The 16,405-nt window shown below is 39.8% G+C and overlaps 1 protein-coding gene across 1 annotated transcript; it reads right to left on the reverse strand.

The window, feature by feature from the left end:
• Nucleotides 1–6,088: 6,088 nt before the first annotated feature.
• On the reverse strand, nt 6,089–7,075 carry OR13A1 (olfactory receptor family 13 subfamily A member 1). The gene has a single exon (XM_045809903.2). The coding sequence runs from the start codon at nt 7,073–7,075 to the stop codon at nt 6,089–6,091; it is 987 nt and encodes a 328-aa protein (XP_045665859.2).
• Between the last annotated feature and the right edge of the window lie 9,330 nt (nt 7,076–16,405).

Here is a 16,405-nt window from a genome sequence, read left to right on the forward strand (position 1 = left end):
AGAAAACATGGAAATGAAAAACAGAAAGAAAACAAAATATAAAATGGTGGATGTAAGCCCTAAGACATCAAAATGTGAATGGTCTAGATACACCAATTAAAAGAAATATTGATAAGATAGATTTAAAAACATAACCCAACTATATGATGTCTATAAACACTCACTTTGAATACAATGATACAGGCAGTTTGAAAGTAAGAGGATGGGGAAAGATTTTCATGTAAATATTTATCAAATGAAGGCAGGAGTGGTTATATTAATATCATACAAAGTAGACTTCAGAGCAATGAAAATTCCCAAAATCAGAGAGGTACATTACACAATGATGAGAGCATCAATCAACAAAGAAAACACAGCAATCCTAAATGTGTGCACCAAACACAAAAGCTGCAAAATATGTAAAGTAAAAACTGACAGAACTGAAAGGCAAAAAAGACCATCAACGATTATATTTGGATACTTTACAATCCCTCTCTTAACAACTGATTAAACAAGTAGCCAAAAAAATCAGTAAGATATAGAAGAACTCAACACCATCAACCATCAGGCTCTAATCAACAATTACAGAACACTCCACCCAACAACAAAAAATAAAACAAAAGCTCTCAAACTACGAATGAGATCAGGAGAAAGTTCTCTAGAGCATTCAGAAAGATTCCTCTCCCGCCCAGTTGTGCAATGAGGCACATGTTGACCCCTTTTTAAAAAGGATCCTGAAATCTGGAAGAGGAACCCTGAAAGAACTCTTAACTCTTATAATAAATAGCAGCTAAGGTCACCAGAAATGTCAACAAAATCAGAATTATGGTCTCCTTGCTCCTGGAGCAATATATGCTCTGGCCCTTGACATGCTGTCAAGTGTCTGAGATGGAAATTGATGGAGTAGGGCTTAGATCTATCAGAGCCTGAAGCACTCCAGCTGGAGACCACAGGAGCAGCAACAGCAGCAACAGTAAACCAAACACCCATTGAACAGAAACCTATATGCAATGGTAAGCCAACGTCCAACTGAGAAACAGAAATCGTATCACACAACTTCACAGAGAAGATTTAATTTGGAAGTGGTTAGACAAGTTTTAGAGGACCGTAAGGGCATGAAGCAAACACTGAGGTGATACAGAGACAGCAAGTGCAGAAGGAAGCTTTATCTCCAAGGATTGGAGGAACCAAGACAGAGCTTAGAGCTGTTGTAACTGAGGAGCCCAGAGAAGGAGCTCCACTGAGCTGGGTCAGAGACCTCTGATGGGGTGTGTTTCCTGGGTAGCCCTGGTCTTCCTGTGGTGTGAAGAGACTCTACAGAGCTAGGACTCAGGCCCCTGAGGAATGGGCACTTCTCAGAGAGTGCTGCTTCCTCAGGATCTTGGAGGAGAGAGCTCCTGCTCAGCTGGGATTCAAACCTCTGAGTAGGCAACATTGGTAACTACATCCAGTGCTTCCTGCAGGGCTAATGGGGCTGCTCCTGCAAGTGTGAAAACTGCAGCCAGCTGCTGCCACTGGGCCCAATCACTGCTGCAAAGTTAAAGAAATAGCATTAGGGCAATGCTGACAGAAGCAGGAAGCAAGTGGAACAGAACAAGTCCTTCTGCCTCTAGTGTTTCAGTCTTTCTCTGGGGCCCACTCAGGGCAGAGACTAACAGAAATCCAGCTGCAAAGGTGAAACATGGCTTGCAGAACCCCAGGCTCAGAGTTCCAGGGCTAGGGTTGGAGCTGAGAGACAACAGGTTAATAATGAGCCAGTTGCTGCCCAATCAACTCAAGACCTCCCCACCTAGACTAGCTCAAGCAGCTACCCCAGGACAGAGGGAAGCAGGAGAGTGTGGTGTGTTTCCTGGCATGGAGACCCAAACAAAAACTATGCTGGGTAGATTAATTAGCATCCCAAGGAATCTAAGTGGAGGTTGGATTATAACTTGGGCTTTGAGTTTTTCCACTGTCCAATAAAGGAAACATGGATGACAATTTTGTTTTAGATACAGACGTAGTGAAGAGAAGGGCCATATGCACCCCAATGTTCATAGCAGCATTGTCCACAATAGCTAAATCATGGAAGGAGCCAAGATGCCCTTTAACAGATGACTGGATTAAGAAGATGTGGTCCATATATACAATGGAATATTATTCAGCCATCAAAAAGAACGATTTCACAACATTTGCAGCAACATGGACAGGACTGGAGGAGATAATGCTAAGCGAAATAAGTCAAGCAGAGAAAGACAAGTATCATATGGTCTTACTCATTTATGGAACATAAGAAGTAGGAAGATCGGTAGGAGAAGAAAGGGAAAAAGGGGGGGTAAACAGAAGGGGAAATGAACTATGAGAGACTATGGACTCTGGGAAACAAACTGAGGGCTTCAGAGGGGAAGGCGGTAGGGGATTGGGATAGGCCGGTGATGGGTATTAAGGAGGGCATGTATTGCATGGGGCACTGGGTGTTATACGCACGTAATGAATCATGGAACTTTACATCAAAAACTTGGGATGTACTGTATGGTGACTAACATAACATAATAAAAAATTATTAAAAAAAAAAGAAAGCACACATTTATGGTGCTACCTAATCACCATAATTCATAATAATTCAGAAAAATGAAGCATTCTGATGGGTCTCCTTCTTCTCATAAGTCTATCATAGCCTGTACAAGAGTACAAGTGTTGAAGATGGAAAAGGCAGCATGTGGGAGCACATGACAGCAGATCAATTCAGTATCATACCACCAATAGATTCAGACTCAGATGTATGGAAAATCCCAGCCCACTAAAGACCTGAGGCTTGCTTACCCCCTAAAAAAGGACAAAGCAAGAACTAATCATGACATGGTCCTCAAATCTGATATGGGGCCAATGTAAGGAAACACTGTCCTCAAAAACCCAGACCCTCTCTTCATCTCATGCTTTTCTAGAGAATGCCAGGTGTACTCTCTAGCCGAGCTGCCAACATAGTATGACCCAGCTATGGTGCCTAGCTGACGGATAGAGCTCTCATCTAAGGAGGCTACTGGGCTCACTACAACTGGTGGTGGAAAACTAAGGACTAGCCCCACCTCTGGGCTCTGTACCCTCCCAGACAAGGTGGGCCAAATGCCTTCTGCTTGCCTTTGATAAATTAACCCCTCCAATCTCCTCCCTAAGAGAAAGGAGGCTCTTAGATTAATTTTAAAAGATAAAATGAGAATCTGTTCTTTGCAATGGGAAATTAAATGTGACGGGGCTTCTGTAATCTTATGAATCCCTTTCTCTGGAATAAATGCCTGCCTCTACCAAATGGGCTTCTAAGAAATCCACATCTGGGGAAATGGCTCAGGTCTCTCATCTCTGTTAAGTAAGTGACAGACATCACTGCACCAATTCAGTATCCCTGAAAAAAAAGTTATTAGGATCTAAATCTGTGTCCTCTGCTGAGGCCAGTTGCTACGTTTCAAAACACTTTCAGGGACGCCTGGGTGGCTCAGTGATTAAGCATCTGCCTTAGGCTCAGGGCGTGATCCCAGAGTTCTGGGATCAAGCCCTACATCAGGCTCCTCCAATGGGAGCCTGCTTCTTCCTCTCCCACTCCCCCTGCTTGTGTTCCCTCTCTCGCTGGCTGTCTCTCTCTGTCAAATAAATAAATAAAATCTTAAAAAAAAAAAAAAACACTTTCAAAAAGATTACTCTTCCAAACCCACTGGTCAGGTTGGACAGGAGCTGCAGCAGGCTTGCCACTTGTTAATAAAGTCCCTTGTCCCAACTGTGGACAGTGCCAGAAGGTGGAGTCCATGACAGGCTCTAATATACTTTGGTGGGTAAGAGCATACACTCTGGATTCATAGAGCTATAGTTGAATCCAGCTGCCTCCACCTCCCACTCATTGTGTAACTTGGATATATTACCTGGCCTCTTACAGTGTTACTGGAAAACCAGAGATAAATTGTGGCAGTACTTCGTCTCAGACCTTACATACAGAAGCTTTCACCTTAGCTGGAGGCAGTAGTCAGTGATGGAAGTGGCACAGTAGTGACCACAAATCCCAAAAGTGAGAGATGCTGGTGGGCTGTAGCTCAGGGGTTCTCACCCAGAGATGATTTTGCTCTATCCTCACCTCCAAGGAGATTTGGCAATGTCTAGAGACATTCTTGTCTGCAGTGGTTCTACTGACATCTAGTTGACCAAGGATGCTGCTAAATTTACTACAATGTACAGGATAGCTCTTGCAATGATCTAGCCCAAATGTCAACGTCAAAGTTGACAAACTCTGTTGTAGTCATACCCAAGGATCAATTACTAAACTAAAGAAAAAGGAAAGCCCATATAAAACACAAGAATACAAGTACCTCATTGTCTGGAGCCAAAAGGCGGGAATGTGGCTAAGACTTCAGTTCATAAAGCAGCCTCCATGGAGGGGGAGCTGGATGTACCACAGATCCATATCTTATCTCCATCGCCAGACCCCTTATCACATGGCTGTTGGTACTGGTGGACTAATCCGGCGGAACGCTTACAGAAGATCTGCTTGAGTCAGGGAGGCCAAAAGGATAAGGGCTTGTGGTTGGAGAAACATCTGAAGAAAGGGTGAGCCTCCCTTGACTGATAGACATTATCAAAGACAAAAAGCAGAGAAATGGGTAAATTGGAATTTCTAACAGTTCCTCTCTGTGGCTCTTCAAAAAATTGATAATGTGAAGTCATAGTCAGCCAGTCATAGAAAATGCTGCCTGCTAGATGCCTGTGGAGTCATGAGTTTGTCTGCACTAAATCACAAGGACTAATTTTAAGAGATAACATACAGGGAAGCAAGAGCTGCATCTCTGTCTCAGCTAAAAAAGGCAAACTGGTGCTGGTTCCTGCAAAAGGAGCCACAAAAAAAAGTCTCAGGTATTAAGTCTGCTGAAGGAAAAGAATGCATCTGTTCTAGAGAAGACAAACTCCAAGCAAGACAGCGCTGTGGCAGGGAGGCATGCCGCACCTGGAGCTAGAGGTCACAGAGAGAAGGACCAGCTACTCACACAGGGCTCCACTGCACAGGGGAAGAGAAGTGATCTGAAAACTAAAACGGACCTTTCTGCATTTGAAGAGCAGGAAAAAATGTTTTGGGCCTGAAATATGACAGGCTCTGGGAACCTGGGAGAGAATCCACTAAGGAAAGATGGATGATCCATCTCTCAGGAAATCCATTTGGCCTTTCCTGAATGGAGCTGGTCTCACTCATGAGCCAGAGGCTTCCTGAGATAAACAGGATCCAGTCCACATCAGAAACCACCAGAATGGCTTCTCATTTACCCATCCCAATGTTGCTTCTCACTAGGTCATTTTTAGAGAGTTGAATCCACTGCCGCCCCAGCAGCCGCTTCCTGTGTGGCCCCAGCATCTTAACCCCCACCTACGCTTTCCAGCTACCACCGCAAACATTACCCTGAGCCAGGCAGAGGTGAGGGGCTGTGAAATCCAGACTTCCTTGGCTGCTCCTGTCCTCAGCGATCACTCACCAACAGTAATATCCTAAACTTAGATAGTACTTCATATCATATCATTGTCTTTAGTTCTCTTGTTCAGTCTTGATAGCACCTCTGGCTTGTTTATTTTCCTCATCACACTTAGAACAAACTACAGCTGAAGTGGGTTGAGTGCTCTGAAAGAGTCTGAATTTGAACCCAGATCTTCTCCCCGACCAGTGCAGGGCTCCTTCCACACTGCACACATCTTTGTACATCCACACCATCCCCTGGAATGCAACGCTCTTTATGCCTTTTCTTTTTATATTCGCCATCATGGGTACTGGTATATTCCTAACTGAATTACCAATTTTCTAAGGCTATAGAGCAAATGAGTTTTGTTTTATCAAATGAGTAATGTGCTTTTAATCACTCAATACTTGTTTAAATATTTTTTATTTTTTTGAAATCCATTACAAAATGTAGAAAGTATAAAAATTACAAGATTACAAGAAACCAAGATGAATAACAATAATTGTTCTTCAAGTCATGTTGAAAATCTATTATTAATCACACTGAGTCATAGTGGTAATTTTCAAAACCTTATTCACTAGAGAGTCTCTGAGACCACTGCAGACTTCAACATGCAGTCTCCAAAAAAAAGCTTCAGAAGACAGAAATTAATTTCTGGAGAAGGAGAAAAGCTTCCTGAGGGCTGCCTTGACCTCCTTGTTTCTCAAAGTATAGATGAGGGGATTGAGTGTAGGGCTCAACATAGTATACAGTACGCCAGCCAACTTGCTCTTCTCTGCACTATAGCTGGAGACAGGGCTTATGTAGGCATAGAAGACAGCAGTATAATACATACACACGACAATGAGGTGGGAAGAGCAGGTGGAAAAGGCTTTTTTCTTCCCCTCTGTAGTCCGCATCTTCAGGATGCTAGAGATGATAAAGCCATATGACACAATGGTCATCAGGAAGTTCAATATGCCATAAAAGGCATCAGCCAGGACAATCATGATGCTATTCACATAAGTGGAGCTACAGGAGAGAAGCAACAGAGGAGGGACCTCACAGAAAAAATGCGTAATGACATTGGGGCCACAGAAATTTAACCGTAGCATCAGCCCAGTGTGGATGGCTGTGTTGAAGGCACAAAGCACCCATACACCTGTGGCCAGCTTGCTGCAGAATGCCTTGCTCATTGTGGTACTGTAATGCAGAGGGTGGCAGATGGCTGCGTACCGGTCATAGGCCATGACCGTGAGGAGGAGCAGCTCAGAGGATGCAGACCATGTGAGGAAATAGAGCTGGGCCATGCAGCCCCCATAAGAGATGGAGCTCTCCTCTGACATCAGACCCTCCAGTGCTTTGGGCATGACAGAAGAGGTGCAGATAATATCCATAGTAGCCAAGTTGAACAAGAAAAAGTACATGGGGGTATGGAGCCCAGGGTTGAAGGCGATGGCCAAAATGATGAGGATATTACCTGTGAGGGCCACAGAGTAGAGGGAGAAGCAGCAGCTGAATAAGAGCACATGGTATTCTGGGTGCTCTGAAAAGCCCTGCAGGATAAACTCTGTCACTAGTGTCTGATTACTCATGGTTCTTGGGCTGAGAGGCGTTTCCAGGACTATCAGGTGAATCTCAACACACAGCTTCATATGATTTCAGGGCTAGAGAGAGAAATGAGAGGTATTCTAAAGTAGGCTGCTTCCATTTTCATTCATACCTGACATCATGCCATCAGCAATATTATACAGATGTACTGGAACTTGTTAATGAAGAGAAACATACCAATACGGCATTAGGCAAAGGGCATGAACATTTAGCTCATAAAAAGTGAGTACAAATGGCCCATTAAATTCATAAAGCATCATTTAACCTCAAAGAAATACAAGTTAAGTTGACAATCCACTGTTTATGAACCATGATTGGGCAAAGTTTGAAAAGCCTGGTTTTGACTAACATTAGCCTGGGTGCCAATATGTGGGCCTTTTAAAATTCATATTCCATTTGAGCCAGAACTTTCACTTCTAGGAATTTATCCTAAGGAAATAATTAAGAGCATCCTCAAGGTCAGTGTATTACAATGTATTGATACAGCATAAAGCTCTATACCTCTCAAAATGATGCTTTAGAAGTGTTTTACTGATGCTTATACAAATAGAATGAAGAAAATTCAAAAGTAATGTGTACAATAGGATCTTATTTTGAGTTTAAGGGGAAAAAATCATGTTTGTATATATACATGTAGAAAAAAAACTGACAAATGATAGAACAGAATTTGAATAGTGGGGATAAATTATACTTGATTTCATTTCTTTGCCTTTACTTCTCTATATTTTCTGATTTTTCCATTTAACAACCTTTCTAAAAGGCAGGTCTGATAGAATAAAGGTTCCCAGCTGGTACTCCTGGATCCACCTCCTCTCAGACAGTATCTTCCTTCTCATGTCATTCCTCAAAGCCAAACTCCAGCCACACCCAGACTATCAGTCTGGCCAACACACCAGCCAGGCCAGACTTTTGTGGCTTTGTTCTTGCAGCTCCCTCAGCCAGAAATGCTTCCTTTCTCCTTAACCAGGTCTATCATCATCTCTCTCCTTTTAACATCCCTTCCCTAGAGAGAAAGGACCTCTCTCTCCTTTGTGGCCCCAAGGGGTTCTGTACTGACTTCCGTCCTAGAACCCATTACACATCACTTCATGATATGGTCCTCTAAGATTGGGGCATTTGTCTCATTCATCTCTGAGCACCACCTCTTGGTCTCCAGACCCGTGCCTGGCACGGAACAGGTAGGCCCTCAAACATGTTTGTTGAAATAACAGTAAAGAACAGTCCAGTACCAATAAAAGCAGAGTGGTTTCTATTCTCAACACAGCGCACATTCTGTATTGTTTAAGATGAAATCCTCATGGTACCACATTTGCTTTTCCCTTCTTTTCAACTCTCTACTCATTAAAAGAGTTAATTTAAGGAAGATGCTGATTTTCAATTAAGAATTCTGCTTTTTGTCAAACTTCAATAACTGTATTTACCACTGAAGCATTAAAAGGTTTATACAAAATGACTAAACACCTATGATCAAGTCATATCACTGCTTTGTAAGGTGAAGACTACTCTTTGAATAGAAGAGCATAAAATTTCTCTGACTCAGAGCGATAGGTTGTGTTAGTGTAAAGTCTGTTCAAAGCTGATGCAAATGATGGAGCTTCATCTGTATCTTCCCAGCAGCACGGTATCAGATCAGCTCCATCACTCTGCCGAAGATAATAAATGCAGTATTTTTTCACTTGTTTTGTATTTGTTTGGGACAAAAGTAGTGAATATTATTTTTGTACAAATTGAGCTGGGGATCTGGAGATTTTATTTGCCCTCTGGAACTTTCCTGGCTCCTCAACAGTCTGATGGGTGGCTCCTGTTTACCTCCAGGGACCACTGTGAGACTGAAAAGCTGAAGCAGGCTGAAAAGGAACAGAGTTGGATTTGCCCCATGGATATCTCCAGTCATCACTCACAGTCCACTGTACCATACAGATTCTAAGCCAGAGACTCATAATGCTGCAGCCACACCTAAGAGGAGATAGACACCTCCATCACCAAACACCGAGCAATAGTGTGTGGGTCTATCACATAGCATTACTGGAGTACCAAAGAACCTATCATGAAGGAAACCTTATACCCAGTCTTTAACTCCAGAGTGAGGACAGAAAAATAAATAAGTAACTGCAACATAAATGGAAGTTCTGAACAGGTGCTCGGCACAAGGAAGTGTCAACAAGCTGATTCACATTCAGGGAACAAATTATCCCTCAGATAATTACCCTCTCACTATCATTTCCACAGCAGGTGGACAGTCTCCTCATCCAATTGGTCAACAGGAAGATCAAAGAATCCAGGAGCCAAGATTCTTTCTGTGAGAATGACCATAAAATCTCTGTTGGATTTCAGCCAGTCACTTCCTCTTCTGAAAATAAAAAACCTTTCTCTCCTGAGGTTTGTAGGGCATTGGCTTTTACCCTCATTGAGCATCACAAAATTATTACCAAAGATATGAGGGAAAAGAAAAAGATTTCAGGTACTAATTGCCAAGTGTAAACACGTACTACATGCAGACTACATGACTCTCCACATGTGAGGTGATAGGACATTTAAACAGTGATTATTTTCCACACTTACCAGACCCTTCAGCACTCGAGTTTCAAAGAAAATAAAAATGCATCTTGGATGATTTGATTACTTTAAAAAAACAGCACAAAGTGTCCTCAAATCCCTGATATTAAGAAGTTCATTTCACTTAGTTTTTCATAAAGATAGGTTGGATTTTATGTGAAAGACAATTTATTTTTAGTGAAACTTAATCTTAGTTCCAATTTATTATTCATAATTTCAAAAGTGGAGAATTATTGCTATTGTAAGGTATTCAATTAATAATGGAGAAGTTGACTACTTGTATTATTTTTATCACTAAAGAGGTTTGAGGATTTTCAGACACCATAAAATTAATCCAGTGTTCATCTATTACATATGAAGGTAAATATTCCTATTATAGACACACTTCACAAACAGAAAAAGAAAAATCAGAAAATGCCAAAATCTCATACATTTGGCTTTAAATCTGAAAGATACTTTGAAGACAACCTAGTCCTCCCCATTTCTTGTAAAGTCACAGAGTCATCCAAGTGACAACCCTAGTCACACAGAGTATTCATGACAAAGCTAGTACCTAGTCCCAGGGCTTTGGGACTGCAGTCTAGAATTCTTTACTGTGCAATTTGCTAGTTGCCCCACTAAATCTAACCTAATCAAATGTCCAAAAAAAAGTCAAGAAAAAGAAAAATCAACCAAGAATTTATATGATTATTATTATGATTGAGGTGTGAATGTAAACCCTAAGCTCTCAGCCAGTCTGCATCCTATTTGCTCTATTCATTTACTGATCAAACATGAATAATACAGAGTGATAAATCTATAAATGTTACTGGTTGTAGGCCAGCTAAACAAAAAATATCAGGTCTTATATATACTGATAAAAATTAAGCATACTTAGAGTTATGAGCAGAATTTTTCTCATCTTTTTATATCACCCGATAGAATGAGCCATCTTCAGAATACTCATAATTACCTTGAAAAAATTCTTCACCTTTGTGGAGCTAACAGATTTTATGTATAGCCATCCTTTCCCCAGCAATCATGACTGAGGTTGGGAACATGGTGACACGGAAGCAGTATGTAACGTAGGACAAGATCAGTCTAGATAAAGGCTTTCTTCCCCTATTTAAGCTAATCCTGCCAAGAATTTGTGACTCATCTTCAGCAAAGTTTGTCACTGCCAATGGGAGACACCTGGGACACCTGTTCTCAGCTATTACTCTAAGTGGACCCTGAAGGAGCAATTAAGTACCACTTTTCTGGGTGCTTGGCTGTCACTGGTGTTCAGACAAAGGCCAGTTCAGATTTCTGATTCAAATGTATATAAAAGGGTGTGACCTTGGACAGAGAGCAGGACCAAAACTTTCTCCTAGCTCACAGAATCTGGGGCAGTGCAAACCCAGGTTCAGGTGCTCAGAATAATGAGCTCACACATATGGATTGGGCTGGGGGTGGGAGGGGCGGTCAGGAAGGCAGCTGGCATTTCTAGACTGCCTTTTATGGAAGTCTAGAGCCATGAAGCAAATGTCCCCACGTTCCCCAGCATAAATCATCCCTACCAACAGCACTGGCCCCCTCACCATCTTTCACTCATACCTTGGCTCCCTTACCAAACTATCTTCCCTTCCCCTGTCCTCATATTTTCCCTCCCTATCTAAATCCCATCCAGATCTAACTCTATCAACTCTACCAAGGCTTCTTTGACTTCCTGGAGGGAAATGATTACTCTCCGCTAAATTTCAGTCACATCCAGGGACTCCCCCACCATGCTTTAGTGACAATAACGTGGGCTTTGGAGTCTTTAGAGACCTGGGGTCAAATCCCAAGCCTGAAAGCTACTGGTTGTGTGACTTGGGGCAAGTCTCTTAACCTTTCCGGGACTTAATTATAATAAGACTTACCTCATTATCACAGTACCTAATACATGAGAAGGGCTTGGTAATATTTTACTTCCTCTTCCCCCCATGTGGCACCTGTTTACATATATATGTTCTTTTGTATGAGCAGAGAATAGGCTAGAAATGTCTATTACCTTCTTCCCTATGAAAATGTCCTGAATATAGCTGACAATGCATAATTGTTGATCAAGTGACTGATTCGTTTGGTTGGAGACTTAAGTGAGTTTGTTATTAAAAGGCACTTCAATCACTTCTGATTTTACTAAGCAGTGTGATGTACTTAGAACAAGCACAAAGTAAATAGTTTACAAATGGCTTTGAGACCTGAACTTAAGTTGTTGTGTGAATTAATGTCTTTTTTTTAAGATTTATTTATTTATTTGAGAGAAAGAGCACGCATGCCCACGCATGTGAGAGGCAGAGGGAGAGGGAGAAGCAAACTCCCTGTTGAGCCCGGAGTCCAATGAGGGGCTCAATCCCAGGACCCTGAGATCATGACCTCAGCCAAAAGCAGACACGCTTAACCAACTGAGCCACCCAGGTGCCCTGAATTAATGTAAGTCTTATAATCTCTCTGAATTCAATTTTTTAATCCTTAGAACGTGAATAAAAATATCTACATTCAGGATTTTTCAGGACTCCATCTTAGTTGTTATTATGGATTATTAACTTTATTATTTTATTTAATTTATTATTTATTATTAATATGGAAACAATTACACAGAAAGATCGTGCCCTGGCAGCACTACACCCAATAAAGTTATCTTTTTTCCAACAAAATAAAAGATCCACAAACAAAAAATTTCCTTCCTGGGACATTAAGAATGTTAATGATATGTCACCATTCATGAATAAATGTGTATTAGTTAAGTTAAAGGCTAAACTGCTATAATGAACTGTTATAACAAAGAAACCCAAGTATATGGTAGCTTAATATTTTCTCTTTTACTCAATAATCTGAAGTGTGTATGAGTGGTGGAGTAGTTTCCAGACTGACGGGGTAAACTTGCCCCATCTCATTAAGGGATCCAGTTCCTCCCAAGTCAATGATTTTTTATCTCTGAGGCCATTATTGTCTTCAACTCCAAGAAAGATTCCACAACCTCCACATTTCAGCTTTTAGGAAGAAAAGTGACAGGAAGCCTTGGGAAAGCAATTTATTTCAATCAAGTGAGGCATATTTGCACACATAACTTCCACCCACAGTCTATGGGTGAAAATTTAGTTTTATTGCCTATTTAGCTACAAGGGAGCAAGCTGGGGAGTCATATAGGAGAAAGAGAGAGTAAATCTATAGGGAAAAAATAGCTAGCTATTTCCATAGATATATAAGAAGAAACTAAAGATAGGAGAATTTACAAAAAAAGACTGGCAGTCAGAGTGAAATTTATGCTACTCCTTCTATCAGAAATTCAAAAAAGGAAAGGAGAATGATCATATAGTTATATAGGAAGAAAGGGGATGGTGAAGGGAAGGTAAAAGAAGCAGAGAGGCAAATGATCTACATTGAAAGTTAAAAGAAGAAAGTAAGAAAATTAATTTGAGAGTTCTAACATTCTTATATAGTATCAAGAGTCCCAGAGTGGTAGGACTCTGAAAAATCCCCAAAAGCTGCCATCTGAAAGACAAGAGTGCCAGGCAGGACTGTAGAATGACTGACTGAAAAATAGTAGGAGCTGTGCTGTGAGACAGAGCAGAAAGGGGAGGCCTTCCAGCAAGGAGATGCTTAGAAACTTGAGCAAACTTAGGGATCTACAGAATGCCCTGGGGAGTCCTAGGGCCTACTCTTCCCAGGCCCTACGCCTTAACCTCAGCTAGGACCAACTGTTAAAACAATCTAATTAATTTTTGGTTGAGTCCTTATTTTCCAGCTGTAGCCCTGAGTGTGTTTCATACTCTTGAAGTCCTTCCTCTTCTGCTTTTCCTTCACACCAACTAGCCTTGCTTCATACCTTCCTGAAAAGGGAAACTATCCTATCAGAGTTCCTCAGCCTCATTTCTTCTCCTCTCAATCTTTCTACATCCTTATCCTCAAACATTGTTGACTCCTGTCCTCTGTTAAAGTTCTATGAGAAACCAGCAGAAAAACCAAGAACAGCTTATTTTTCCCTACAGCAAACTATTGAACATTGTTATTTTCTTTAAGATACCCATAGAATTTTAAAATGATTCCCACGCTAGGCATAATTTGTATACCAGACATGCAAAGAAGTAGGAAAATACACCCATATTTTGAGGTGAGAAAAATGAATCAAAACCAACTCAGAAATAACAAAAATAATAAAATTAGTAGACAATAACATTAAAACAGTTATAATAACTATATTCCAAATCTTCAGAAAACTATAGAAAAACATAATAAATGGAGACATAGGAGATTTAAAATATTCAAACACAATTTCTGAGATGTAAACTATAATGTCTTAAATTAATAATATACTTAATAGGATTAACAGAACATTAGTACATTGCAAAAAAAAAAAAAAAAAGATTGCTGAATTTGGAAAGCTAGTGACACAACCTACCCAAGTCCAGCACAGAAGAAAACAAAAAACATAAGAATAGTGCATAAGTGAGCCATAAATTCACTTCAAATAGCCTAATATATGTGTGAATAAACCCCATAAGTAGATAAGGAGTGGGGTAGAATGTAAAAGAAATACTCAAATGAATAAAGGCTAAATTTTTTCCAAATTTAATAAAAAATACAAACTCACAGATATAATAAATTTGATAAACTCCAAGCACAATAAAAAATGAGAAAATCACACCAAGACACACGCTTAAAACCAATGATAGAAAATCTCTAAAAACAACCTGAGTAAAAAAGACACATTAGGTACAAAGAGAAAAGATAAGAAATACAGAAGGCTTTCTATAGAATCGATGCAAGAAAGAGGACTGTAGAGAAACATCTTAAAAGAACAGAAAGGGGGAGAAATACTGTTAGTGTAGAATCTTATGTCCAGGAAAAATATCTTTCAAAAATAAAGGTGAAAAATATTTCAGAATATAAAAGGAATTCACCACCAGCAAACATATATAAGAAATGCAAATGAAATCTTCAGTGAGAAGGAAAATTATACCAGATGGAAATCTAAATTTACTCGAATGAAGAGCACCAGAAATGGTAATTCTAGGAAAGATACAATATTTTATTTCTTATTTAAATCTATTTAAAAGATAATAAACTACCTAAAGAAAAATAATAACAATACTGTGTGATTTATAATATAGTCAGAAGTAAATGATGACAATGACACAAAGGCCATCTGGGAAGAAATGAAATAATGTTGTCATAAATTCTTAATGCTATATATTAAATGATAAAAAATCACTTGAGATACACTGTGATAAATTAAAGATGAATACCATTAAGCCCTAAAGTGACCACTAAACTTAAACAGAGTTATAGTTAACAAGGCAAATTAGGAAATCAAATTGAATCATAAAAAATATTTTTAGCCATGCAAAAAGAAAGCATAAAATAAGGATAACAGAAACAAAAAGTAGATGAGATAAAGAGAAAACAAATAGAATACAGTAAATTTAAATCCAAAATTCAAGTGGAGAGTACCCTCAAGAACAGTGGAGGTTGTAGGGAAAGACATCCCACCTTTAAAATCATGGATAAAATAAAGATACAACCTAGATTTAGCAGCTAGTTCACAAGGAAGAACCAAGGAGTAAAATAGCTGGGAGAAGCTGTCTGGGGATTAGAACAAATATCAAACACTGACCTCATACAATGGAATATTATCCAGCCATCAAAAAGAATGAAAGCTTGCCATTTGCAAAAATGTGGATGGAGCCAGAATGTATTACGCTAAGTGAAATAAGTCAGTCAGAGAATGACAAATACCATATGATCTTACTCATCTGTGGAATTTATGAAAGAAAACAAATGAACATATGGGAAGGGGAAAAGAAAAAAAGGAGAGAAGGAAACAAGCCATAAGAGACTCTTAGTGATAGAGAACAAACTGAGGGTTGATGGAGGGAGGTGGGTGGGAGATGGGTTAGACGGGTGATGGGTATTAAAGTGGGCACCTGTGCTGAGCACTGGTGTTGTATGTAAGTGATGAATCACTGAATTCTACTCCAGAAAACAATATTGCACTGTATGTTAAATAACAAAATTTAAATTAAAAAAGAAATTATTCCTACTTAGAAGCTATAATTTCACTGAATTCATTTATAGAGGCTTTTATGCCCCCAGGGAATTGTTGAAAACAATACAGCAATCATCTTGCAATTAGTGAAGCTGAACAGCTGGGTATGATGAGGAAAAGAGTGGAAAAGAATGGAAAAGTCACCCCAGGGCGACTGTGAGCATATTCAAAGCCATGCTTCATAAGGCTTATATCAGATATTTCACACTGTGGGGAGGAAAGAGACCTCACTAAAATGATCCAGTCAGTCACTAAACAAATAAACAAGCAAAGAATAATAACAAGTCCTGGGGTGGGGAGCCAGTACCAAAGGTGATACAATATATTACCTAAAATGTTCAGTTTCCAACAAATAATTACAAGTCATACAAAGAAACAGAAAAATACGACACACATACAAGGAAAAAAGTAGGCAACAGAAACTACATGCAAGAGCAACCAGATGTTGGACTTAACAGAAAAAGATTTCCAAACAGACATTATGAATATGTTCACAGAAAAAAAATCTTTATATGAGAACGATATGATGACAATGTTAAACCAAATAGAGAATACCAATAAAGATATAGGAATTATTAAAAAATTAATAGAAGTGATGATATCTGAAAGAGGGTAAACTGGAAGCTCCAGGCCTTCATTTCCCCCATGGAGACACTGAGTTAACGACAATAGGTAAACCAAAATACCTCTGTGAGAACTCTAGGAACTAGTTCAAAACCTACAGTCCCCAAATGAATCACAGGCAAGAAACAAAAGCTCACAAAGGGTA

The sequence above is a fragment of the Ursus americanus genome, chromosome 6 (assembly GCF_024610735.1).
Source record: "Ursus americanus isolate L20-20 chromosome 6, mUrsAme1.1.p, whole genome shotgun sequence".
Lineage (NCBI taxonomy): Eukaryota > Metazoa > Chordata > Mammalia > Carnivora > Ursidae > Ursus > Ursus americanus.